This window comes from Dasypus novemcinctus, chromosome 14, assembly GCF_030445035.2.
Source record: "Dasypus novemcinctus isolate mDasNov1 chromosome 14, mDasNov1.1.hap2, whole genome shotgun sequence".
Taxonomy (NCBI): domain Eukaryota; kingdom Metazoa; phylum Chordata; class Mammalia; order Cingulata; family Dasypodidae; genus Dasypus; species Dasypus novemcinctus.
Window position 1 is genome coordinate 9206540 of NC_080686.1, and position 26011 is coordinate 9232550.

A 26011-nucleotide genomic window follows, 5' to 3' on the forward strand; every position below is an offset into this window, starting at 1 on the left:
TAGATGAATGTCAGTTTATTGACTGGGAGATTGATAGTGACAGGGAAGATGCTAATGAATGTAATACATTTGAAGAAGGTGAGAGTGCTGTGGAAATATCAGACTGTGCTTCTTGTGCAAGTAGTTGTTCTTTGACAAATGAAGAGAAGCTATCTGAACCTCCTAAGGTAAGAAATTGTTTCAATGTATTATATTGTCTTTATGGCATTTGTTAATCATAGCTTTCTGGTGAGGTGTCCCTGCCACTTCCCGCGGACAAGTGCTTTTGACTCTTTCAGTGGAATCTTTTGTTCTTTACCTCATCTCAAAATAACATGCTCGTATTGTATTTCCAAATATGGATAAATAGTTAGCCCTCTTCTCCTTGCATACTCCCCACCCCGCACTGTGCACAACATTGCCTATCCCTCCATTCTCCCAAGTATGTTGTAATTTGGTTAGTAGTACATAATTATGGATAAAAAAGTAATATTCATAACCAAAGTAAATATTAGCTATGATTTTTTTTTCTGTACAATATTTTGTTTTCCCTGGATTTAAAAATTATTTTTTCTGTTTGCCTTGTTTTACTTATTAATAAAACCCTAGTTTGTCAGCACTGTTTAGCTCATTTGTTAAGGTTTTTCAGATATACCGAGCATTCTTTCAGTTTCAATTTCTTAGAGTACTCTTTCCCACAACCTTCTTGCCAGCTCCAGTTTGAATTAGATATCTTCTCTCTTTGGTGGATATTGCCCTCCTGGGCCCTCGGTCTTCACCATTCTGGAAATTCCCTTGGTCTGTCTTCTTTCTTAAAGCCTCTTTGTCCTGGATTCCATGTCTTCCCTTTCTTGGTTTTCACTCTCATTTTAGTTGAACACATCTTTCAGTAGCTTCCTAAGAAAAGATATATGAGTTGTACTTTATTGAGACTTGGCATGTCTAAAGATGTTTTTATGCCATTTTTATATGTAATTGAAAGTTTGCATGGGTATAGAATTTTAGGTTGGAAATACTTTTCTTTCAGAGATTTGAGGTGTTGCTTCATTGTCTTCTAGTTCCAGAGTTGCTGTTGAAACACCCAAAACTATTCTCATTCTTGCTCTTTTAAGATTTTCTCTTTATCACTCATTCTAAATAATTTGCTTGCAATATCTCTTGGTGTAGTTTTCAGTATAGGTTTGTTGAGCTTCTTGTATCTGTGGCACATAGGTGGTTCTAGAGGCTACCCCATGTGTAGTAATTAATTAGGAGAACTCACAGGACTCAGCAGATAGACTGATGGCCATGATTTATTACAACAAAAGGATACAAAACAAAATAAGCAAGCTTCCAAGAGTTCTTTCCCAGTGCAGTCACACAAGATGCCCTTAATTTTTCAGAAACAAGTTGTGATGACATGTGTGAAATGCCCTCAACCAGGGAAGGTTGTTAGAGAGTCAGTGCTCAGGGTTTTGACTGGGGGCTGGTCATATGGGGAGCCTCTTCTTGGCATCTACCAAAATTCTAGGCCCTAAGAAGTAATGCACATGTTCAGCAAAGACAATATTGTTTGTACGTGCAGTTTAGGCACAGTGAACCATTCTTATCAGGGAATGGTAAGAACCCTGCTGAAATATAAGTTTGCAAATGTTGACAAACCTTGTGGCTGGCTTTTCTAAGAATAGCAGTTTCTTGTCTGCTATATTAATTTTATTTGCACATATGAGTTTATAGTTTTCATCAAATTGGAAAAAACTTTTTTTTAAAATTTTTCAAATTTATTTTCTGATTCCTTTCTCCGCTCCTACTGAGATTCCAATTTTGTGTCTATTAGGCTGCTTGATGTTGCCTTATAGCTCACTGCTGTGTTCATATTTTTCTGTTTGATTTCAGAATGTTTCTATTTCTATGTCTTTAAGTTTGCTAATCTTTTCTTCTACACTATATCCAATCTGCTATTCATTCTATCTGGTATATTTTTCATCTCTCTAGAAGTTTGTTATGACCTTTTTTATATTGTCCACATCTGTCCTTAGCATAATTATGCTTCTATATTTTAAATGTTTAATGTATATGATTCACCAATCCATCTGTGTCATTTCTGTGTCTGTTTCTATTGACTGGTCTCTTCATTATAGGTTTTATTTTTCTCCTTCTTTGAAATCTCGAAATTTTTTATTGGCTACTAGACATTGTAAATTTTTATGTTTTGGGTGCTGTATATTAAAAAAAGGTATAAATATTTTTTGTACAGCTTTGAATTTACAGAAAAACTAAGCCAACAGTACTGAGTCCTATATGCCCAGATTCTCCCTTCTTTCCCTCAGCACACAGTTTTTTCTATTATTAATGTCTTGCATTAGTGTGGTATATTTGTTAAAATAGCAATACATTGTTATTAGCTGAAGTCCATAGTTTATATAAGGTTCACTTTTTATATTATACATTGTTTAGAGTACCATTGTTTGTATTCTATGGATTTTAACAAATGCATAATGATATATAGCCATGATTAAAATATCATACTGAATAATTTCACCACCCTAAAAATCCCCTGTGCTTCACCTTTTCATTCTTCTCTTTCCTATCCCTGAATCCCTGGCAACCACTCATCTTTTTACAGTATCTATAGTTTTGGTATATCCAAATGTTATGTAGTTGGAATCATATATTATATAGCCTTTTCAGACTGTTTTTTTCAGAGCAGCATGCATTTAAGGGTCCCCCATGTCTTTTCATAACTTGATAGCTTCTTTCTTTTTATCATTGAATAAATAATCCTTGTATGTGTGTACCACAGTTTGTTTGTACATTCATCTATTTAAGGGAATCTTGGATACTTTCAGTTTTTGGTGATAATGAGTAATGATGCTATAAACATTTGCGTTCAGGGTGTTATGTGGATATTAGTTTTTAACTCATTTCTAAGAAATTGCCAAACTGTTTCCAGAGTGGCTGTATTACTTCCAACAGCAGTGGATGGGTGTTCCTGTTATTCGATATCCTTGTCAGCATTTGCTATTGTCAGCCTTTTAAAATTTATATATGCTAATATGTGTGTAGTGATGTCTCATTGTGTTAATTTGCAGTTCTGGGATGACATAGTATGTTGAGCATCTGTGCTTATTTGCTGTGTATCGTCTTTTGGAAAGGTGTCCATATATTTTGCCCATTTTTAAATTGGGTTTTTGTTATCATATTGTTGCGTTTTAAGAGTTCTTTGTATAATTTGATTACAAGTTCTTTATCAAGTATGTGCTTTCAAGTATTGTTTCTGAGTCTTGTCTACTTTCTCTCAACAGTGTCTTTTGCAGGACAATTTTTAATTTTATAAAGGTCAACCGTCCCTAGTTTTTCTTTTATGGATTGTATTTTTGGTGTTGTTTGTAAGAAGTCATCACTTAACTCAGGGTCGCTAGATATTTTTCCATGTTAACTTCTAAAAATTTTATAGATTTTTATTTCATACTTAGGTATCCAGTTATACCAGCACTCATCATTGGACAGACTTTTCTCCATTGAATTGCATTTGCTCCTTTGTCAAAGATCAGTTGAATATAGCTGTGTAGGTCTATTTCTGGGCTTTTTAGTCTATGCCATTGATTATTCTTTTCCCTGTACCATGCCATCTCTCTCTCTCTCTCTCATTATTTTTTAAATGTTACATTCAAAAAATATAAGAGATCCCCATATACCCCCTACCCCCCCTCACCCCATTCCTCCCACATCAACAACCTCTTTCATCATCGTGGGACATACATTTTGGAGCACTACTGTACCATATGGATAATGGTTTACATTGTAGTTAACACTCTCCCCCAGTCCACCCAGTGGGCCATGGCAGGACGTACAGTGTCCAGCATCTTTCCCTGCAGTACCACCCAGGACGGCTCCAAGTCCTGAAAATGTCCCCACATCATATCTCTTCTTCCCTCTCCCTACCCTCAGCAGCTACTGTGTCCACGTTCTCTACATCACTGCTACAATTTTTCATTACTAATCACAATATGCCATCTTGATTACTGTAACTTTAAGATAAATCAAAATCAGATAGTGTCAGACTTAGGATTTTATTCTTCTTCAGTATTTTGTTAGCTATTCTGGGTCTTAGTCTTTTCATATAAATGTCAGAATAATTTTGTCTATATACACCAAATAACTCGCTGGGATTTTGATTGTTATTTTATTGAATGTATAGATCAAGTTGGGAAGATTTAACATCTTAAGAATATTGAAACTTCTCACTATGAACATAGAATATATCACCAATTATTAAGATTATTTTTATTTGTTTTTTTTTTAAAAAAATTATTTTATTTCTCTCCCCTTCCCCCCCTTCAACCCCAGTTGTCTCTTCTGTGTCTATTTGCTGTGTGTTCTTCTTTGTCTGCTTCTATTGTTGTCAGTGGCACGAGAATCTGTGTTTCTTTTGTTGTTGTTGTTGTGTCATCTTGCTGTGTCAACTCTCTGTGTGGGCGGTGCCATTCCTGGGCAGGCTGCACTTTCTTTAATGCTGGGCGGCTCTCCTTACGGGGCGCACTCCTTGTGCGTGGGGCTCCCCTACAGGGACGACACACCTGCGTGGCACGGCACTCCTTGTGCGTACCAGCACTGCGCATGGGCCAGCTCCACACGGGTCAGGGAGGCCCGGTGTTTGAACCGCGGACCTCCCATGTGGTAGACAGACACCCTAACCACTGGGCCAAGTCCGCTTCCCTGTTTTGGGTTTTAAAAATATTTGATAGTGATTGTAGCAGTTTGATATAATTGATGAATTGCAAAGAGAAATATTGGATTATGTTTGTAATCTGATCTGTACCTAGGCATGATTGAGTTATGATTAGGGCATGGAGTCCCCACCCTGTCCCCACTCCTTGATGGGTGGGGACTCACAGATAAAAGGCATGGCAAAGGACAGAGTTGGAGCTTTTGATGAGGGGTTTCTGATATTGGAGTTTTCGATGTTGGAGTTTGATGCTGAAACCTTAAGCTGAAGCCCCGGGAATTAAGCTCATAGAGAAAAGAGAAGCCAGCCCCAGGAAGAGAGGAATGCTGAGCCCCAGAAGAAGCAAGCCTTGGGAAGAGAAGAACCTTGAATCCAGAGAAAAGCAAGCCCCAGGATTGTAGGAATCCAGAAAGTCTGAACCTTCACAGATGTTGGCAGCCATCTTGCTCCAAATAGACTTTGGTGAGGGAAATAACTTACGCTTTATGGCCTGGTATCTGTAAGCTCCTACCCCAAATAAATACCCTATATAAAAACCAAATAATTTCTGGTATTTCACAAAAGCACCCCTTTTGGCTGACTAATACAGTGATATATATATATATATATATGTGTGTGTGTATATATATATATATCACAAAATTTGTCATTTTTAATAATTTCTAAGTATACAGTTCAGTGGAATTAATTATACTTGCAATGTTGTGCTACCATCCATTACCAAAACTTTTCCCTCACCTCAAATAGTAATATGGTGCCCATGAAGCAATAAGTCTCCATTTCTCCTCTACCTTGGTCCCTAATTAAGACATAATCTATTTTCTGTTGCTGTGAATTTGCTTAGTCTAGAAATTGCATATAAATAGAATGATACAGTATTTGTCTTTTTGTATGTTTATTCAAGTTGTAGCATGATTCAGTACTTTATTCCTTTTTATGGTCAAATAATATTCCATTGTATATATAAAACCACATTTTTAAAATCTCTTTCTTCCGTCAATGGACATTTGAGTTGTTCTTACCCTTTTGCTATTGTGAATAAATAATGTTGCTATGAATAGTGTTATAAAAGTCTCTAGTTAGGTCCCTATTTTCAATTTTTTTGGTATGCACTTAAGAATGATATTGCTGGCCATATGGTAATTATAGAAAACATGATTTTTAAATTTTCTGTAATACTACAGAAAGTGATAGAACTTAACTTTCTGAGGAAACACCAAATTGTGTTCCAAGGTGGGCACCATTCTACATTCTCACCAACAGTGTATAAGAGTTCAAGTTTCTCTATATTCTCCCCAATACTCATTATTTTCCATTCTCTTATTAAGAGTCATAGTGAATGTGAATTGTATCTCCTTGTGCTTTTTATTTGCCCTGTGCTAATAACAGATGAGGTTGAGCATCTTTCCATGCTTTTTGGCCATTTGTCTTATCTTCTTTGAAGAAATGTCTATTCAGGTCCTTTACTCATTTTAAATTGAGTTGCCTTTTTGTTGGTGACCTGTAGGAGTTTCATATTCTCGATATTAAACCCTTATCAGAGATAAGATTTGCAATTATTTTCTTCCATTTGGTAGATTGTCATTTCACTTGTTTTAGTGTGCAAATCCTTGTTTGAGTCTTTTGTGGACTCCAGAAAATTATGTTCTGAAGCTAACCCAATTCTTGTACATACATGTACAGCCTGTTTTATGTGGAACCTTTTGTTTAGATTCAGTTAAGGGACTGTTAGATTAGGCAACCTTTGATTAGATTGCTTTAGCTAAGGATGGGTCCTAATCCGGTTACTGGAGTCATATATAAATGGAGGAGGAAAAGAGAAAGGAAGCTGCCATTTTGACCCTGCCATGTGAGAGTGAGGACTCCAGGAATGCCTACAGCTGCAGAAAGACAGAGAAACCCTGAGAGACTGAGAGGCTGGAGACTGGGAATCAGTGCAGCAGTCCAAAGCTAGAGAGACAGGCCTGGGAAGAGACAAGCAACATGCCTAATCATCCACAGCTATGCTTAGGGAGAAATGTCAGCTGCCATCCTGCTTTGCCACATGGCATGATCTGTGATCGCCTACCTTTGGTGAGACAGAATCTCTGATGATGCCTAGATTTAGACATTTTCACAGCATCAGAACTGTAAGCTTTTACCCTAATATTCCTTTATAAAAGCCAGCACATTTCTGGTATATTGAATTGGCAGCCTGTGGCAAACTGTGATGCACAAATATTTTTCATTTTGATCAAATTTATCTATTTTTTTTTACCCCTTTTTGATCATATTTTCACTGACATATGTTAGAATATACCGCCAAATCCAAGGTCATATAGATTTTTTTTCCTGTTGTCTTCAGTCACTTTAATTTTTGCATATTGTGTGAGATAGGAGTCCACTTTTATTTTTTTCCATGTGAACAACCAGTTTTCCCAGAAATATTTGTTGAAGAGACTTGTTTCCCCAATGAATGGAATTGACACCCTTTTTGAAAATTAGTGACGACTGTTGAGGTGTGGGTTTATTTTTGTATTCTGTGTTCTATTTTATTGATTATCCTTATGACAAAAATATACTGTTTTGATTTTTGTAGCTTTGTAGTAAGTTTTGAATTCAGGAAGTTTGAGTCTTCCAACTTTGTTCTTTTTCAAGATAGTTTTGACTCTTTATCGCCTCTTGCAATCTCATATGAATTTGAGGTTAACAACTTTGTGCAGTGTTGTAAAGTTTTTAGTATATATAGCGGTTTGATATTGTTCATGAATTCCAAAAAATAGATATTGAATTATGTTTGTAAACTGATTTGTTCCTCTGGGCGTATTAGATTATATTGGATTCAGAGGTTTCACTTTTACTTGATTAAATAATGATTGAGGCTTTGATTAGGCCATGTCAGTAGGCCCTTATTGGGCAGGGACTGACAGAGAAAATGCAAGCAGAGAAGGGAGCTTGAAGTTTTGATCCTGGAGCCCAGGAAGTAAACATAGAGAGAAGATAAGTGAGGAAGGAGAGAAGTCTCCATTATACACAGGCAGAGGCCTCAGGAAGAGAGACAAGATGTTTGCCTGATAATCTATAGCTGACCTTGTGGAGAAAGCAGAGCAGCTGAGCCTGAAGAGAAATGAGCCCGGGAAAGAGAGGAACCCAGGAAGCCTGAACCCTGCTAAGACATTGGTGGCCATCTTGCTCCAACATGTGGCAGGAAACTTTGGTGAGGGAAGTAACTTATGCTTTATGGTTTGGTAACTATGGGCTTCTACCCCAAATAAATACCCTTCATAAAAGCCAACAGATTTCTGGTATTTTACATCACTGCCCTTTCAGATGACTAATACAGAATTTGGTACCTGAGAGTGGGGTTGTGCTTTTGCACAAAATTCTGGAATGATTTTATAAATGGGTAAGGAGTATTTTTTGGAGGAATTGTGAGATGCTTGGTAGAAAAGACCTATCGTGCTTTGAAGAGATTGTTGATATTAATATGGATGCTAAAGAGACTTTTTATGAGGCCTTAGAAGTAAATGACGAAACTATTGTTGGCAACTGGAGGAAAGGTGATCCATGTTTTAAAGTCGCAGAGAACTTAGCAAGATTGAATCCTGATGTTTTATGGAAGGCAGGATTTGAAAACTGCAAGCCTGGGCATTTAGCTGAAGAACTTTCCAAAGTAAACTTGGAGAATGTGGCTTTGCTTCTCCTTGCAGCTTATAGCAAAATGCTAGATGAGAGATATAAGCTGAGGACTGAACTGTTGGGCACAAAGGAAACCGAAAGTGATTTTGGAAGTTCTAAGCCTCTGGAAATCAAGCTCCCAAATGATAGTACCCCATTTGAGGACTTAACCTAAGCTTGGAACTTGTAAATCAGTATTGAAAATGCAGTTATCTAGAAAAGACTTGTGGAAATTTTTACTGTCTGATGACTTGGACCCCTGCTTCTTGCATGCTAAACCAACAAACTATTTGAGAGAGCTGTATGAACCAAACCACTGTCAGCTTGGATAAAAAACGACATTGATGGGAGAGTTGGAAGGGGAAACTGCTTTAAGAGGAAAACCATGGACGCTGAGATCTGGAATTAACACATGGCCTTAGGCCAAGAGAGGAACCCCATCCATGTGTATGGAGAAGGTGAGTTAGCCCTGGCAGTTGAAGAAGGTGGATGTTCCCGGACAGATGTTCAGGGAGTGTTTTGCTGACCCAGGGTATAGACAGGGTGGAGCACATTCCTTATGGAGTAGTGTGGTTGAGGTTAGCACCCACTAGTTCTGAGAGGGGTGTGCCTGTCCCTCATGGGTTAGGGAAGGCCAAGTCACCAACTAGTTGCTCTGAGTGGTTTGGGCCTGTATGCCAAAGGTTAGGGAGGATGTTGTCTTCACTGTGCTAGTGTGGTTAAGACTCTAACCCAAAGATAAGTAAAGTGTGGCAGTCACCTCAGTGCTCTTGGAGGGTGAAGTCTGGAGCTTGGTCACCACCCAGATGCCTGATCAGGGTGGAACCGAGAAAATGACCATTGGGCAAACCTGTGGAAATAAGGGTGGGTCCTGGGGCAAAATTTCTCTTCATCTGTGGACATGGGAAACCTAGAAAACACGTTATCTGCTTTCAGATTACAGTGGGACAGACGTAGGATAGACATTCCCATTCCAGATGGGAGAAATTGGAAGGAACACAGGGGTCACTGTTTTGGTCTCCAACTGGGTCTGAAATCCAACAGGGTAAGTTACATTCAATTCCAAGGTCTAAGAATCATTTGTGACTTGATACTTTCTCCTCTGGACCTGTTGGAGTTCTCTCAAGAACCAAGATGTGGAGAGGGTGGCCACGGTGGCTGCTGATGGTATGGAGAAGGAAGAAGAGATATGGTGTGGGGGCATTTTCAGGACTTGGAGTTATACTGGGTGGTGCTACATGGACAGATATTCAATGTTGTGTGTCCTGTCGTGGCCCACTGGGTGGATTGGGGGAGACTGTGGACTACAATATAGACCACTGTCCATGTGGTGCAGCAGTGCTCCAGAATGTATTCGCCAGATGCAGTGGATGTGCTGCGATGATGGAAGAGGTTGTTGATGTGGGAGGGGTGGAGTGGGGGGTGTATGAGGACCTCATATATTTTGAATGTAACATTAAAAGAAAATAAAGAAGAAGAAGAAGAAGAAAAAAGAACCAAGGCAGAAGCCATGCTTTCTCAGGATGATGGGATTTTGGCCCCACCCTGACCAAGTACCAGGGCAGTGTTCGCACTTCCCTGAACACTGGAATGTAGGCCATACCCACTCTAAGCACTGGGACAGTGACCCTGTCCAATCAGAGCATGGGGCAGTGGCCCATTTATCTTGGGTCAGGGAGATCTCATTCTTCCTTCATTTCATATTGTCTCCGACTTTCAGTCCAGGTTAGCAGTTTCTGCTCATACAAAATTCTTGAAAATCTTGTCACTTTTCCTTGGAATTCAAGTGGGTCTAAGCCATCAGACAAATAAATCTTCCACAGATTCTTCCTAGATAATTGCATCTCCAATCCTGACTTCCTCTGAGTTTGTATCCATGAATCATATACCTAATCTTCAGCAAACTGCTGTTCAGCCACACCTTTGTGCAAAGTACCCTTCTTTGGGGACTTACCTTCTGGGAATTGAGGAGAACCTCGTTAGTGTTGCCTGTGACCCTGTTCTCAGTGAGCATACCATGAGTAGGCTGAGAATTTTCCAAATTACCAAGTGCTGATTCCTTTTTGCTTAAGCGGTCAGTCTTCAGTTTATCCCTTTCTTCCTATATTTTACTAAAAGCTGCAAGGAGAAACCAGTCCATATCTTCCACACTGCTTGGAAATTTCTTCTGCTAAATATCCAAGTTTGTCATATATTCTGCCTTCCATCCAATATCAGAATATAATTTGATATTATAGTTTTCTGTCACATTATAACAAGGATCACCTTTCCTTCAGTTTCCTTTAGGATATGCATTATTTCCTTCTAAGTCCTTTCTGGAAGCACCTTTAATTCCCTATTCTACCAACATTTTGTTCATCACGGTATCTAACAGAAACTTTCCTTGCAGGTTTCTTCACTTTTTCTGAACCCCCACCAGACTCACCTTTAATGTCCATATCTCTACCAACAGTCTTTTTAAAGCAGTCCAGACTTTTTTTTTCAATCAAGTTTTTGTCAATTTTTAAAATAAAAATTCTTCCAGCCTCCAGCTATTATGCAATTCCAAAGCCACTTATACATTTTTAGTTATTATAGCAGCACCCTACTCCTGGTGTCAAAAATTATAGTAGTTTGCCAGGACTGCTGTGACAACTATCACAGAACTGGTTGGCCTAAACAACAAGGATTGATTTACAGTTTTCTCTCTCTGAAGTCTGTAGCATTCTGGTGGTAGCTTGATGGCAACAAGTCTGCCTCTGTCATAGAGATCTCCTTCAGTGTTCTTCTGTGGCTTCTACTACTGTGTCCTCTGGTTATAAGGTCTTCAGTCACTGGGTTAAGGCTCATCCAGAATCAGTTAGTTCCAGCATCTTCAAAAATCCTATTTATAAGTGAGTTCACACCCAAAGGATAGGGAGTTAGGACTTGAACATGTCTTTTTAGGGGACATTATTCAGTCTACCACAGAAAAGATATTTTGTTTCAATCTTTTACAATTTACTGGGACTTGTTTTGTGACCAATACATGGTTTATCCTGAAGAATGATCCAAGTGCACTTGGGAAGAATGTGTATCTTGCTATTGTTGGGTGGAGTGTTTCATATGTGTGTTTGATCTAGTTGGTTTATGATGTTAAGTCCTCTATTTCCTTCCTGTCTTCTGTTCAGATGGCCTATCCATTATTGAAAATGGTGTATTAATCAACTATTATTTTAGTAATGTCTTTTTCTTCATCCAATTCTGCCACGTTTTGCTTCAGGTGAAGTAAATGTACTTCCTTGATGAAATGAGCCTTTCATTAATGTATAATGTCCTTCTTTGACTTAAAGTCTGTTTTGTCTGACATAATTATAGCCACCTGAGTTCTCTTGTGGCTACTATTTTCATGGAATATTTTTTCCATTCTTTCACTTCTAAACTATTTGTGATTTTTATTTAATGTGAGTCTATTTTAAGCAGCAGAGTTGAATCATACTTTTTTTTTTTAAACCAATTCTATCCATCTCTGCCTTTTGTTTGGAGAGTTTATTCCATTTGCATTTAAAGTAATTACTTATAAGGCAGGACCAACTTCTGCCATTTTGCTATTTGTTTTTTGTTATGTCTTTTTTTTTTGTTCCTCATATTCCCTCATTATTGACTTTTTTATGTGTTTTGTAGTAGTGAATTATTCTGAATCCCTTTTCATTTCATTTTGCATATATAGTTTTTAGATTTTTTTGTGGTTATTATGGAGATAGAATTTAATATCTTAATCTATAGCAATATAATTTGAATTGATACTAATTTAACTTCAATAGAGTAGATGAACTGTGCTCCAGTACCCTTCTGTTCCTTCTCCCTTTGTTACTTGTGTTGCTGTTTATATGTTTTTACATCATGAACCCAATAATAAAGATTTAAAGTTCTTTTTAATGCATTTGCACTTTGAATTATGTGGGAGATAAGTTTGTGGTTATAAAGCAAAAGTACAATAAGACTGGCATTTATATTTCCCACGGATTTCTTATACCATCCTTTCCTTTGTATGCCTTGTGATTTCGGTTAAAATCTTGACATTTGAGTATTTGAAATGGTAACTCTGGAATTCTCTCCCTTCACCAGGGGCTGTTTGTGTTGTTTTGTTTTCCTTAAACTTTAGATTTTTTTTTTTAAGATTTATTTATTTATTCCCCCCCCCCCCCCCCCGCACCCCGCTTGTCTTTACTCTGTGTCTATTTGCTGCATGTTGTTTCTTTGTCCGCTTCGGTTGTTGTCAGCGGCAAGGGAATCTGTGTCTCTTTTTGTTGAGTCATCTTGTGTCAGCTCTCCATGTGTGCGGCGCCATTCCTGCGCAGGCTGCATTTTCTTTTGTGCTGGGCGGCTCTCCTTACAGGGCGCACTCCTTGTGTGTGGGGCTCCCCTATGCAGGGGACACCCCTGCGTGGCACGGCACTCCTTGCACGCATCAGCACTGCGCATGGGCCAGTTCCACATGGGTCCAGGAGGACCGGGGTTTGAACTGCGGACCTCCTATGTGGTAGATGGATGCCCTAACCACTGGGCCAAGTCTGTTTCCCTTAAACTTTTAATTTTTGAAATAATTTAAAACTTACTGGACAGTTGCAAAAATAATACAAAAACCCGTACAGAAAACTCCATCATACCCTCTCCTTTTTAAGCACTTGAGGATAGGCTAAGTACATCTGCCAGTTTGTTGAATTCACTTATTAGCTGTACTTACCTAAAAACAAGGGTATTTACTTATATATGTAACCACCTTAAGTACAGTTTTCAAGTTCAGGAAATTTAACATTGATACAAAGCTTATGGCCTGTAGTGCAGTTTTCTTTTATTTGTCCCGATAGTGTCCTTTTGACCATTTTTCCTCCACTAATTGATCCAGTTCACAATCATGTTTTGCATTAATTGTCATCTCTTTTTAGTTGCCCTCCCTCCTTTTTAATTGTAGAAACATCCTATACCAAACCTTTCCCATTTCAACTACCAAAACATACCATTCATGGGATTAATCATATGCGCAGTATTGTGCTACCTTCACCACCAGGTATTAACAGAGATTTCCTGTCACCCATTCACCTTCTCCTCTCCCCCTTAACCTGTACTCTTAATCTCCGTCTTTATAAATTTGCATCTTGTACCTATTTCATACCTTCTCTGTTTGACTTATTCATTCAACATAATATTGTCAGCGTTCATCATACAGTGGCATGTATGCCACTTCCTTTTTTTAGATTGAGTAATATTCCATTGTTTGTATATTCCACATTTTAGATGTCCTGTATCTGCTGATGGACATTTGGATTGCTTCCACCTTTGGCTTTTGTGAATAATGCTGCTTTGAACACTGGTGTGCAAATATCTGAGTCCCTGATTTCAATTCTTTTGGATATGTACCTAGTGGTGGGATTGTCAGGCCAAGTGTTAGTCCTGTGTTTAATATTTTTTTTAGATCTGCCAAGCTGTTTACTAATACCTTGCACCATTTTACATTTCCAACAATATTGTTTGAGCTTTTTTTATATCTCTACATCCTTGTCAGTACTTACAACTCTTTTTTTTAACATTAGCCTTTCTAGTTAGGTGTGAGATAATATCTCACTGTGGTTTGATTTGAATTTTCCTAATGGGTAATGATGTTGAGCATATTTTCATATACTTATTGGATATTTGTATATCTTCTTTGGAGAAATATCTGTTCAAGACCTTGTATTATTTTAATTGGGTTGTTTGTCTTTTGGTTGTTGAGTTGTATGAATTCTTTATATAGTGTGGACATTAAGTCCTGATCAGATAAATAGTTTTCAAAGAGTTTCTCCCATTCTGTTAGTTGCCTTCTTATTTTCTTGATAGTATCCTCAGATATATGTAGTTTTTATTTTGATGAAGTCCAGTTTATCTAATTTTCCTTTTGTTGCTTGTGCTTTTGGTATGAAGTTTAAGAATCCATAATGTAGTATAAAGTGCCTAAAGATATTTCCGTCTGTTTTCTTCTTAGTGTTTTATAGGTTAGCTCTTATATTTTGGTTGCTGATCCAGTTTGAGTTAATTCTTATATATGGTGTGAGATAGGGCTCCATTTCTGTTCTTTTGCGTGTATATGTTCAGTTTTCCCAGCACCATTTATTGAAGAGACTATTCTTTCCCCATTGAGTGAACTTAACTTCATTTTAAAAATTCAGTAGAATTGGTGTGCTGTTCATTTTTATTTCATTGGTTTGTAAATCTGTCCTTGTGCCAGTACCACACTGTTTTGTTTACTGTGGCTTTGTAATTAGTTGGAAATCATGGAGTGTGAACCCTCACAACTTTGTTCTGCTTTTTTCAAGATGGTTTTGGCTATTTGGTTTCCTTTACCCTTCCATGTGAGTTTGAGGATGAAGTTTTCTTTTTCTCTGAAGAAGACTGTTGGACATTTGATGGGGATGTGGTTAAATCTGTAAATTACTTTGGGTCATATTTATATTGTAATATTATTGAGTTTTCCAATCCATGAGTAAAAATATCTTCCCAACTGCCTAGATCTCATGTAACTTCTTTCAGTAATAATTTGTAGTTCTTTGCAAACTTGTTCTTTATATCCTTGGTTTAATTTATTCCTAGATATTTAATTCTTGAAGTTGCTATTGTAAATGGAATTGTTTTCTTGATTTCATTTTTGGAATGTTCATTACTGGTGTACAGAGAAAAATCACTGAATTTTGCATGTTAGCATTATGATCTGCCGGTTAGTTGAATTCATTTATTAGCTTTAGTAGCTTTCTTGTAGATTGTTCAGGATTTTCTATGCATGGGATCATATTATCTGCAAATAGAGGTAGTTTTAATTCTCACTTTCCAATATGAATGCAGATTTTATATCTTTCTTTTGTGTAATTGCTCTTAATTTTAGCACTTTGTCAGTACAGCGTTATCTACCAGTGGTCAAACTGGGCATTCTTGTCTTGCTCCTGGTCCTAGGAGGAAAGCTCTTAGTCTTTCACTATTGAGTCTTTTCACATATTTACTGTGTGAGGTTCATATATGCCCTTTATCATTCTGAGGATATTTCTACTGCATGTTTTTATCAAGAAAAGATGTGGGATTTTGTTAATAAATTCCTCTTCTGGGTAATTTTGAGATACTTATGTTTTATTTGTTTCATTCTATTAAGGTGGTGTGGTATATTGATTAATTTCTTATGTTGAAGCCCTTGCATTCCAGGGATAAATCCCACATCATCATACTGTACAAACATTTTAATGTGCAATTGGATTGGGTTTGCTAGCAATTTGTTCAGTATTTGCTCTATATTCATAAGGGATATTGGTTTATAATTTTCTTTTCTTGTGCTACCTCTCTATCTGATTTTTGAAATAGAGTGATGCTGGCCTCAGAGTGAATTTAGTAGTTTTCCCTCCACTTTAGTGTTCTTTGAATGTTTAGTAAAATTTACCAGTGAGCCATTCAGTCCTGGACTCTTTTGTTTGAAGGTTTTAGATCACAGATTCGATGTATACTTGTTAATGATCTGTTCAAGTCTTCTCTTCCTTATTATTCAGTTTAATTAGTTTATGAGTTTCTAAGAATTGTCCATTTCATCTAGGTTGTCTAATTTTTTGGCATTTTTTGGTATCCTTGCAATAATTTTTACTTATGTGGAGTCTGTAATAATGTCCTCCCTTTCATCTGATTTTTCTTTTTTGTCTTTGCCAGTCTAGCTAAAGGATTGTCAGTATTATTGACCTTTTCAAATAATCAAGTTTTGATTTTGTTGATTATCTCTATTTTCCTTCTATTTTCTATTACATTTATTTCTGTTCTATTCTTTACTATTTCTTTCCTTTCGGGTTTGTTCTTTTTCTAATGCCTCCAGGTGTGATGTCAGGCTACTGATTTGAGATCTTTGTTCTTTTAAAATATATTTAGAGCGTATATTTCCCTCCGAGTGCTGCCTTTGCTGCATCCCATGAATTTTGGTGTTTTTGTGTTTTTGTTTTCATTAGTCTGAAGATACTGAGAATGCTTGACTTTCATCTGCCATTTTACTCTTTGATTTTTGTAAGTCATCTTATATCTTTTGTTCTCTTCTCTTCCATTACTGTCTATTTTTGTATCAAGTGATCTTTTATAGTGAACCATTTAGAATCCCTTCTAATTTCCCCAATATTTTCTTTGTGGTTTCATGGCAGTTAAGTTTAGTGGCCTAAAATCTCTTAATCTCATTTGGTTTGATACGAACTTCAATATCATCCACAAACTATGTTCCTACATCATCGTCCCCCACCTTTATGTTGTCGCAAACTACATGTTTATACTTTATGAGTGTAAAACTGTTGTAGAATTTGAGAGAAGTTCAATTATTTGAGTATAGAGAGGCCAGGACTCAGGAATGATTTTGAGAAGGAAAAATGGTTTATTGACGGCCGGCTGGACTCGGGAACTTCTGTTTGAATCCCGAGCCCCGAACAAGATTTTCAAACCTCTTTTATACAGAGAGGAAAGGCCAAATGGTCCCTTTGTTTCAGTTCTCAATAGGCTTCAATTAGCATATATCTCTTCCACATCTTAGGTAAGCTTTTAGCATGGACTCCAGATATTCTAGATAGGCTTTTAGCATATTTACTTTTTGCATTTCCCCTAAATACTTAAAGTTTATAGCCCTTGCATTGTTAAACTGTTTCCTGGGACTGGAGCTGCTGCCACTGTCCCTAAGGGCAGGACTGCAGCCTCTTACCGTTCCACACCCACAAGTCAAACAACTTAGTTATCTCTGAAGAGACAAAGAGCCTTCCACCCATAGCCCACATCAAAACCGCTGATTTATCATTGCTTTTTATTCATTTTCTTTTTAGATCTTGTAGGAAGCAAAAAGTAGAGTTACAAACCAAAATACAACTGTAGTTTTCCTGATTTCCTTTAGTTCTTTGTCCATGTTTTCCTTTAGCTCTTTGAACTTATTTAGGACATTTTTTAAAAGTCTTGTTTTGGTATGACCCAGGTCTGATGCTCTTCATTGATGCTTTCTAATGCTTTACTCTTCTTCTTTGCTTGGGCTGTCATTTCCTATTTCTCTGTATTCTTGACTACTTTTTGTTGAAACCTGCACATTTTGATACCGTCATGTATTATTGATGGAAATTAGAATCTCAGGCTTGTATCCATTAGTATTATGACAGAGCTTTCCTTGAATGCCAGTGTACTAGTCAGCCAAAGAGGTGCTGATGTAAAATATCAGAAATCAGTTGTTTTTTATAAAAGCGAAACCTCTGAATCCAGTATAATAATCTAATATGCCCACAGAAAAAGACGAGTTCACAAACATAATCCAATATCTATTTTTTGAATTCATAAACAATATCAAACTGCTACAGCCAGGAACTAACCAAAAAAAAAAAAAAAAAAAGGAGGAAAGAAATAAACCACCTTTCTCAGGTTTGCAAGTTGACCTGTGTGAATGCTTTCCTTCAGGGCTTATCAATACAATGAATTTAGAGAATAGCTAGAGGCCAAAGCATACGAACCTCCTTGAACCTCTTTGTGCATGTGTCTTGTTTGGGTATGTATGTGTGACCCAATGAATTCCCTATTTACAGAATTACAAATGTCTCCTCTTTGTAATTGTTCTCATGGTCCCTGGCATCCAGGTACTGCATTCTATGTCCTACAGCCAGCAATCCCTTACCCTACGCTGTACGACTTGACTGCTCTCCACAGCGTTATGCTCTGTGAGCTGCCTTATACACACAGGGCATGTTTCTGGGCAGCAAGTCCCACATACTACTACCAGATAGAATGAGCCAGACATACATGCTTCTGGAATATGCATGAGTGTTACTCTGCTCCCTCCCGATCTGGAACCCCAGGTATCTGCATTGGGAGCCTGGACCAGTTCTGTGCTGACGTCTTGAGGGTTTACAGGGTGGCCAGCTAAGGTGTCATGAAATGCTACTGTTTTTAAGTTGCTTTTTCTTGATTTGGTATTTATCCTGTCACTGCAATCCTTTAACTGTTTTTTGGAGCTTTGAGAAAGATGTGTCTCCCAGTTCTTGTTGGTTGCTCAAAGTTTCTGCGAGGCATGGAACTCTAAAGCATCTCATTCCACCGTCTCGATCAGGGCCTGTTAAGTTTTTCATGGCCCAGATGTAGGTCTGTTTTGGTGAATGTTTCATATGAGCTTGAGAAGAATGCATATTCTTGTGTTGTTGGATGATGTGTTTTATAAATGTCAATTGGATTCAGGTGACTTATGGTACTGTTCAATTCACCTCTATCCTTATTGATTTTTTGCCTGCTGTATCTGTCAAATAGAGAGGTTTTGAGTTCTCTACCTATATAGTGGCTTCATCTATTTTTCTTTGCAGTTCTATAAGTTTTTTGCCTCAAGTATTTTTTTTTTGCCATTTTATTTTTTATTTTTATTTTTTTATTAGAGAAGTTGTGAGCTTACAAAACAATCATGCATAATGTGTAGAATTCCCATACGTTACCCCATCCACCAACATCTTACATTGTTGGAGAACATTTTTTATAGATTATGAAAGAACATGATTAGGCTATTACCACTAACTATGGTCTATAGTGTACACTTAGTATATTTTTTCCATGTACCCCCTAATATTAATACTGCATGTTAATATTGTATGTTTGTTATAGTTCATACCTGTTAGATTAGTTAAAACACTCTAATTTTTGTACTGTTAACCATAGTCCATCTTCCACCACATGGTTCACTGTTATATAGTCCCATGCTTTGTACATTCTATCCAAAGTGTAAACTCGGTGACTCTCAGTTTCATCACACAGTTATATATTCATAGCCTCAGTAAATTTTAGATTGTTTTCCTTAGTCTAAAGAAAAAATCCTACACCCCTTATTATTGATCTTTAGTGTTGATATTAGTACTTTCTTTGACATTAATGTAAGAATATTACAGTGTTTTTGTTAACTGTAGTCCATAAGTTACGTTTTGTATTTTTCCCATTGCCTCATGTACTTAGAGTCTCTTGTTATGTTCATGTATATTAAGGATTGTTATGTCTTGGTGAATTTATCCCCTTGACCATTATATGATGCCTGTCTTTATCCCCGGTAATTTTCCTTTTTCTGAAGTCCTCCACATCTGAAATTAAATACAGCTACTTTAGCTCTCTTTTGATTCAAGTTAATAGATTTATTTATATCTCTTTACTTTTAATCTATCAGTGCCTTTATTTTTTAAGTGGGTTTTTTATAGACAAGATATATTTGGGTCTTGATTATTTACTCTATCAGTCTCTGTCTTTTAACTGGTGTATTTAGACTATTCACATTTGAAGTGATTATTGAGATTGTTGGATTAATATCTTCCATGTTCGTAACTATTTTCTTTTTGTTGCACTTCTCCATTTCTTTATCTTTTTTTCTTCTATGGCTTTAATTGAGCATGTTATATGATTCTATTTTCTCTATTCTTTTCCTATCAGTTATACTTTTTTTCCCTAGCTCTTTCATGGTTTCCCTAAAGTTTGCAATACACATTTACAATTAACCTAAGTCCACTTTCATCTAATACTATACTCCTTCATGGGTGATGTAGGTGTCCTATAACAGAGTATTCCCAGTACTTCTCTCCCATACCTTAGAACATCGTTGCCCTTTATTTCACTTATTCATATGCTTTAATCACCAAATACATTGTTGCAATTATCAGTATGAAAAAAAGTTATTAGACCAATTTGGAATAAGATAAAATATTTTACCTGCATTTAATATTCCTTTTCTGCTCTTTTCTTTATTTAGATCTGAGTTTCTGATGAAAATAATTTTTCTTTTCTCTAAAGAACTTGTTTTAACATTTCATGCAAGGCAGGTCTACTGGAAATAAATTTCATCAGTTTATGTTTCTCAGAGAAAGCCTTTATTTCTCCTTCACCTTTTTTTTTTTGCTTAATATCTATATTTTAAATGTTATTGTTATAATATATATGATATAAAATTATCATTAGAACCATTTTTAAGTGTACAATTCGGTGGTTTTGAATACATTCACATTGTTGTGGGAAACATCACCACTATTTCCAAAACGTTTCATAACCCTCTAAATAGCAATTGTGTGTCTATTAAGCAACAGCCCATTGTTCATCCTTTCCCTAATCCCTGATTACCTATAATCTACTTTCTGTCTCTATTAATTTGCTTAGTCTAGATATTTCATATAAGTGTAACCATATAATATATGTCCTTTTCTGTCTGGCTTATATCATGTGGCATAATATTTTTAAGTTTCATGTATGTTTTTAGAATGTATTAGAACTTGTTCCTTTATGAGGCTGAGTAATAATCCATATTATATAGATATACTGCATTTTGTTTTTCCATTTGGCTGTTGATGGATGCATAGGTCACTTCTGTCTGTTGGCTATTGTGAATAATGCTGTTGTGTTCAAATATATTTGGGTCTTAGGTTTCAATTCTTTTAGGCATATACCTAGGAATGGAATTGCAGGGTCACATGGTAAGTCTATGTTTAACTTTTTGAGGAGCTACCAAACTGTTTTCCAAAATGGCTGTAACATTTTCTCCATATCCTTGCCAACACATTGTTTTTCAGTTTTTAAATAATATGCATCCTATTGAGTGTGAAGTGGTATCTCATTTTTGTTTTGCCTAGTGGCTAATAAGAGCGAGCATATTTTCCTGTGTTTATTGGCTCTTTGTATGTATTCTTTGGAGAAATTTCTATTCAAATCCTTTGTCCATTTCTAATTTTTTATATGTATGTTCTTGAGCTATAAGAGTTCTTTATATATTCTGTGTATTAAACCCTTATCAGATATATGACTTGCAACTACTTTCCCATTCCATAGGTTATCTTTTCATTTTCCTGATAAAGAACTTTGATGTATAAATGTTTTTAATTTTGATGATATCTGATTCATCTATTTTTCACTTTTGTTGGTTGTAGTTTTTGGTTATCTCTAAGAATTTTTTGCTAAACTAAGGTCATGAAGGTGTATTTTTATGTTGTCTTCTAAGAGATTTGTGGTTCTAACTTTTATATTTAGTTTATTTTTCCATTTTGAGTTCACTTTTGCCTCCTGTGTGAGGTAGGGGAGGGGTCCAACTTGATTCTTTTGCATGTGGAAATCTACTTTTATCAGTGCCATTTGTTGAAGAAACTATTCTTTCCTTTTTGAATGGACTTAGGACCCTTGTCAAAAATCAATTGGCCATAGATGGGTGGTGGTTTAGTTTGCTAAAGGCTGCCAGTGCAATATACCAGAAATGGGTTAGCTTTTACAATAGGGATTTATTAAATTATGAGCTTACAGTACCAAGGCTGAGAAAAATGTCTTAAGTCAAAGCATGGTGAACCTGGACTCATGCCATGTGGCAGGGCACAATAGCAGCTCTGCCAGTTCCTGCCTTCTGCTCTGGGCTGTGCTGCCTTCAGCTTCTAGCTGCTCTGCCTGTGACTTTATCTCTCAGCTTCTTGTGGCCTCTCTCCATGCCTCTCTGTTATACTGATTCCATCCTCCCGCCTCCAGAACCCTTCCTTTCAGCCTCTGGGGGTCTCTGTCTCTTGTAGCTTTTTTCTTGTCTGCAACTTTTTATTCCTCCTCTTTGTAAAGGGCTCCACCAAGAGGATTAAGACCCACCTTGGGTCAGGCAATCTAATCAAAGGCCCTTGACTGAAGTAATTTAATCAGAATTCCCAGGGAAATGGACTTGGCTCAACGGATAGAGCGTCCTCCTACCACATGGGAGGTCCGCGGTTCAAACTCAGGACCTCCATGATCTGTGTGGAGCTGGCCCACGTGCAGTGCTGATGTGTGCAAGGAGTGCCATGCCACACAGGGGTGTCCCCCGCGTAGGGGAGCCCCATGCTCAAGGAGTGCACCCCATAAGGAGAGCCGCCCATTGCAAAAGAAAGTCCAGCCTGCCCAGCAGTGACACCGCACACACAGAGAGCTGACACAGCAAGATGACGCAACAAAAAGAGACACAGATTCCCAGTACCGCTGATAAGGATAAAAGCGGTCACAGATGAACACACAGTGAGTGGACACAGAGAGCAGACAACTGGGGGTGAGGGGGAGGGGGAAGGGGAGAGAAATAAATGAAAAAATAAATCTTAAAAAAAAAAGTTCCTGTCTACGTAGTTTGCACACACAGGAATGGTTTGGCTTTTAAGAACGGGATTTTCTGGGGTCCACAAAAGATTCAGACTGCCACAGGTGGTTTATATATGGACTCTGGTCTATTTCATTGGTCTGTATGTCTAACTTTATGCAAAGACCACACTGTTTTGATTATTTTAGCTTTGTAGTAAGCTTTGTAATTGAGAAGTAGGATTCCTCCAACTTTTTTCTTCTTTTACAAAATTGTTTCCCCTTTGCAACTCCAGTGTATTTGATGTTAGGAGTTTCCATTTCTACAAAAAAGGCTGCTAGAATTTTGATAAGTATTGTGTTGAATGTATATATTGTTTTAGGTCTTATTGGCAATATTAACTCTTCCTACCTATAAATAGGATGCCTCTCCATTTATTTACATTTTAAAAATTTCTTTTAGCAATGTGTTTATTGTTTTCAGTGTATACAGATGTCTTTCACACCCTTGGTTAAATTATTTCTAAGTATATTCTTTAAGGAATTGCTCTATTAACTTTGGTTTTAGATTTTTTAATAGTGTATAGAAACACAACTGATTTTCCCTGTGATAATTGTACCTGCATCTTTGATGAATCTTGTTATTAACTGTAGTGGCTTTCTTATGGATTCTTTGGAATATTTCCATAATAAGATTATGTAATTTGATAAAAAAGATACTCTCATTTCTTTTTTTCTAATTGGGATACCTTTTATTTCTGTTACTTGCCTAATTACTCTTGATAGATATAGATATTCTAGCATAGTATTTTGTAGTTGTAGTGGAAACAGGCATCCTTCTCTTGTTCCTAATATTAGCGGGAAAGCTTTTAGTCTTATACCATTCTACGTAATGCTCTGTATGGATTTTTCTATTACCTTTTTAAAAATTTAAGTGTTGAACCACTCCTGTCTTCTTATTTTTTTTACTTTACTTTAGTTTTTCTAAATTAGAATGTGAAAGTATTGAAATATAGCTACTACCAGGGTTCTGTTATGGTTTCCATTATGGTTTCCATTTTGGACTGTACACTTTTGTAAATTTTTGTTTACATTGTAGTTTATACTTTAGACTATACATTTTTATAAATTTTTGGTGAAATTTAACATGGCCCGTAACCATCATTGCACAATCATGCAGAACACTTCCTTTGCTTCCCTGTTACCCCCTTTTCCATTTATTCTATTCCTCTCTCCCCCTCCCCTCAGGGCACATAGTGACAATCAGTCTTCACTGCTTGAAGGACCAGATTCAGAGACACTTGAAACAATTCTGAGGGCTTGACACATTAGACTGTTCTCCCCTATTGGGAGCTACCAGTTCTCTCAAGAGACACAATTCCCTCTGTTTGAGAACATCAGGCCTCCCCAGGATTTGGGTATATCTTCCCACTCATTGCATGGGTCTCCACCCAATGATATAACACATTATTACAAGATGAGCACTCACAGACTCCCTAGAAGCCTGCCCCTGTTCCAGATGCCCCCGCTTAGGCACCTTAAACAAGTAACCCTTCCTTATTATGGTTTCTAAAGAATTCTCAACTTTATAGATTCAGCCACATACCCGACAATCTCCCATGTTGATCTGCTCCCCTCAACCCTCTGCCCAATTTCCTGGGCCATCTGATCTGTCCTCCCAAAACGAGTCCCCTCAAGCCTACAAAGCCCCACCCAAAGGTATCCCTATATCCCCATCTTATCCCTTCCCTGAACAACTGCTTACCTCCACTCTGTCATAGGTTTCACCCATGTAGGCACCAGCTCACAATCTTCTTCTCCTCCCCAATTTCCTGTGAGCCTATCATCCATTCTCTAGCTCTCTGAGACAGCTTGGTTTGCTTATTTCATATCAGAGAGGTCATATAGCATTTGTCCTTCAATGCCTGGCTTGCTTCACTCAACATAAGATCCTCAAGATTCATCCATGTTTTCCTATGTGTTTGTACAGTATTCCTTCTTACAGCTGAGTAGTATTCCATTGTTTGTATGTACCACGTTTTGTTTATCCATTCATCTGTTGATGGGCATTTTGGTTGATTCCCATTTTTGGCAATAGTGAATAATGTCACTATGAACATTGATGTACATATATTGTTTTGTGTCCTTGTTTCAGTTTTTCTGGGTATATACCCAGCAGTGGAATTGCTGGGTCATACAGCAAATCTATAGCTAGTTTTTTGAGGAACTCCCAAACTGTCCTCCAGAATGGCTGGATCCTTCTGCATTCCCACCAGCAGTAGATGAGGGTTTCTATTCCTCCACATTCTCTCCAATTCTTGTAGTCTTCTGTTTTTTTAATAGCCACAAGTCTAATGGGAGTAAGATAGTATCTCAATGTAGTTTTGATTTGCATTTCCCTAATAGCTAGTGATTTTGAGCATCTTTTCATGTGCTTTTTAGCCATTTGTATTTCTTCTTTGGAGAAGCATCTGTTCAAATCTCTTGCCCATTTTTAAAATGGGTTGTATTTTTATTTTCGAGATATAGGATTTCTTTATATATGCAGGATATTAGTCTCCTATCAGATATATGGTTACCAAATGCTTTCTATTGAGTAGGCTGTCTTTTCAGTTTCTTAACAAACTCCTTTGAGGTACAAATAGCTTTAATTTTGAGTAGATCTGATTTATCCATTTGTTCCTTTGCTGCTCATGTTTTGGGTGTGAAGTTCATGAAGCCATTTCTTTATTTTTTTATTTTTTTAAAGATTTATTTTATTTATTTTAATTCCCCCCTCTCCCCCTGTTGTCTGTTCTCTGTGTCTATTTTGCTGCGTCTTGTTTCTTTGTCCACTTCTGTTGTCGTCAGCGGCATGGGAAGTATGGGTGGCGCCATTCCTGGGCAGGCTGCACTTTCTTTCACGCTGGGCATGAAGCCATTTCTTATTACAAGGTCCTATAGATGTTTCCCTACATTTTTTTCCAAGGTCTTTATGGTTCTGGCTCTTATATTTAGGTCTTTGATCCTTCTTGAGTTGATTTTTGTATAAGGTGTGAGATGGTAATCATCTTTCATTCGTTTGCATATAGATATCCAGTTCTCCAAGCACAATTTATTGAAGATGCCATTATCTTCCAGTTGAGTGGGCTTGGTGGCCTTGTTGAATATCAGATGACTGTATGTGTGAGGATCTATATCAGAATTCTCAATTTGGTTCCATTGTTCAGTATGTTTATCCTTGTGCCAATATCATTCCGTTCTATCCACTGTTGCTTTGTAGTATATTTTAAAGTAAGGTAGTGTAATTCCTCCAATTTCATTTTTTGTTCAGTATGCCTTTGGCTATTCGGGGCCTCTTTCCTTTCCAAATAAATTTCATTGTTAGTTTCTCTAGTTCATTAATGCTGTGTTGATTTTTATTGGTGTTGCACTAAATCTGTAGATCAATTTTGGTAGGATAGACATCTTAATGATATTTAGTTTTCCTATCCATGAACAGGGAATATTCTTCCATCTATTTAAGTCTTCTTTGAGTTCCTTGAACAGTATTGTGTAGTTTTCTGTGTATAAGTCTTTTACATCTTTAGTTAAATTTATTCTTAGATATTTGATTTTTTAATTTACTATTGT

The 26011-nt window shown here is 37.0% G+C and overlaps 1 protein-coding gene across 7 annotated transcripts in view; it reads left to right on the forward strand.

Moving 5' to 3' along the window:
- The window catches only part of SPIDR (scaffold protein involved in DNA repair), a 579802-nt gene that overhangs the window by 71996 nt on the left and 481795 nt on the right, over positions 1-26011 (forward strand). For 6 of the 7 annotated variants that reach the window (XR_011645614.1, XR_009180381.2, XM_058275512.2 and 3 more), the window contains one exon: positions 4-167. The exons of the other annotated variant lie outside the window; for it this stretch is intronic. Coding sequence is in view for 4 of the 6 variants with exons in the window: in XM_058275512.2 (XP_058131495.1) it covers positions 4-167 (164 nt within the window). In the remaining 2 variants the exon portion in view is untranslated. The remainder of the gene's footprint in view (positions 1-3; positions 168-26011) is intronic. 7 annotated transcript variants of the gene reach the window in all.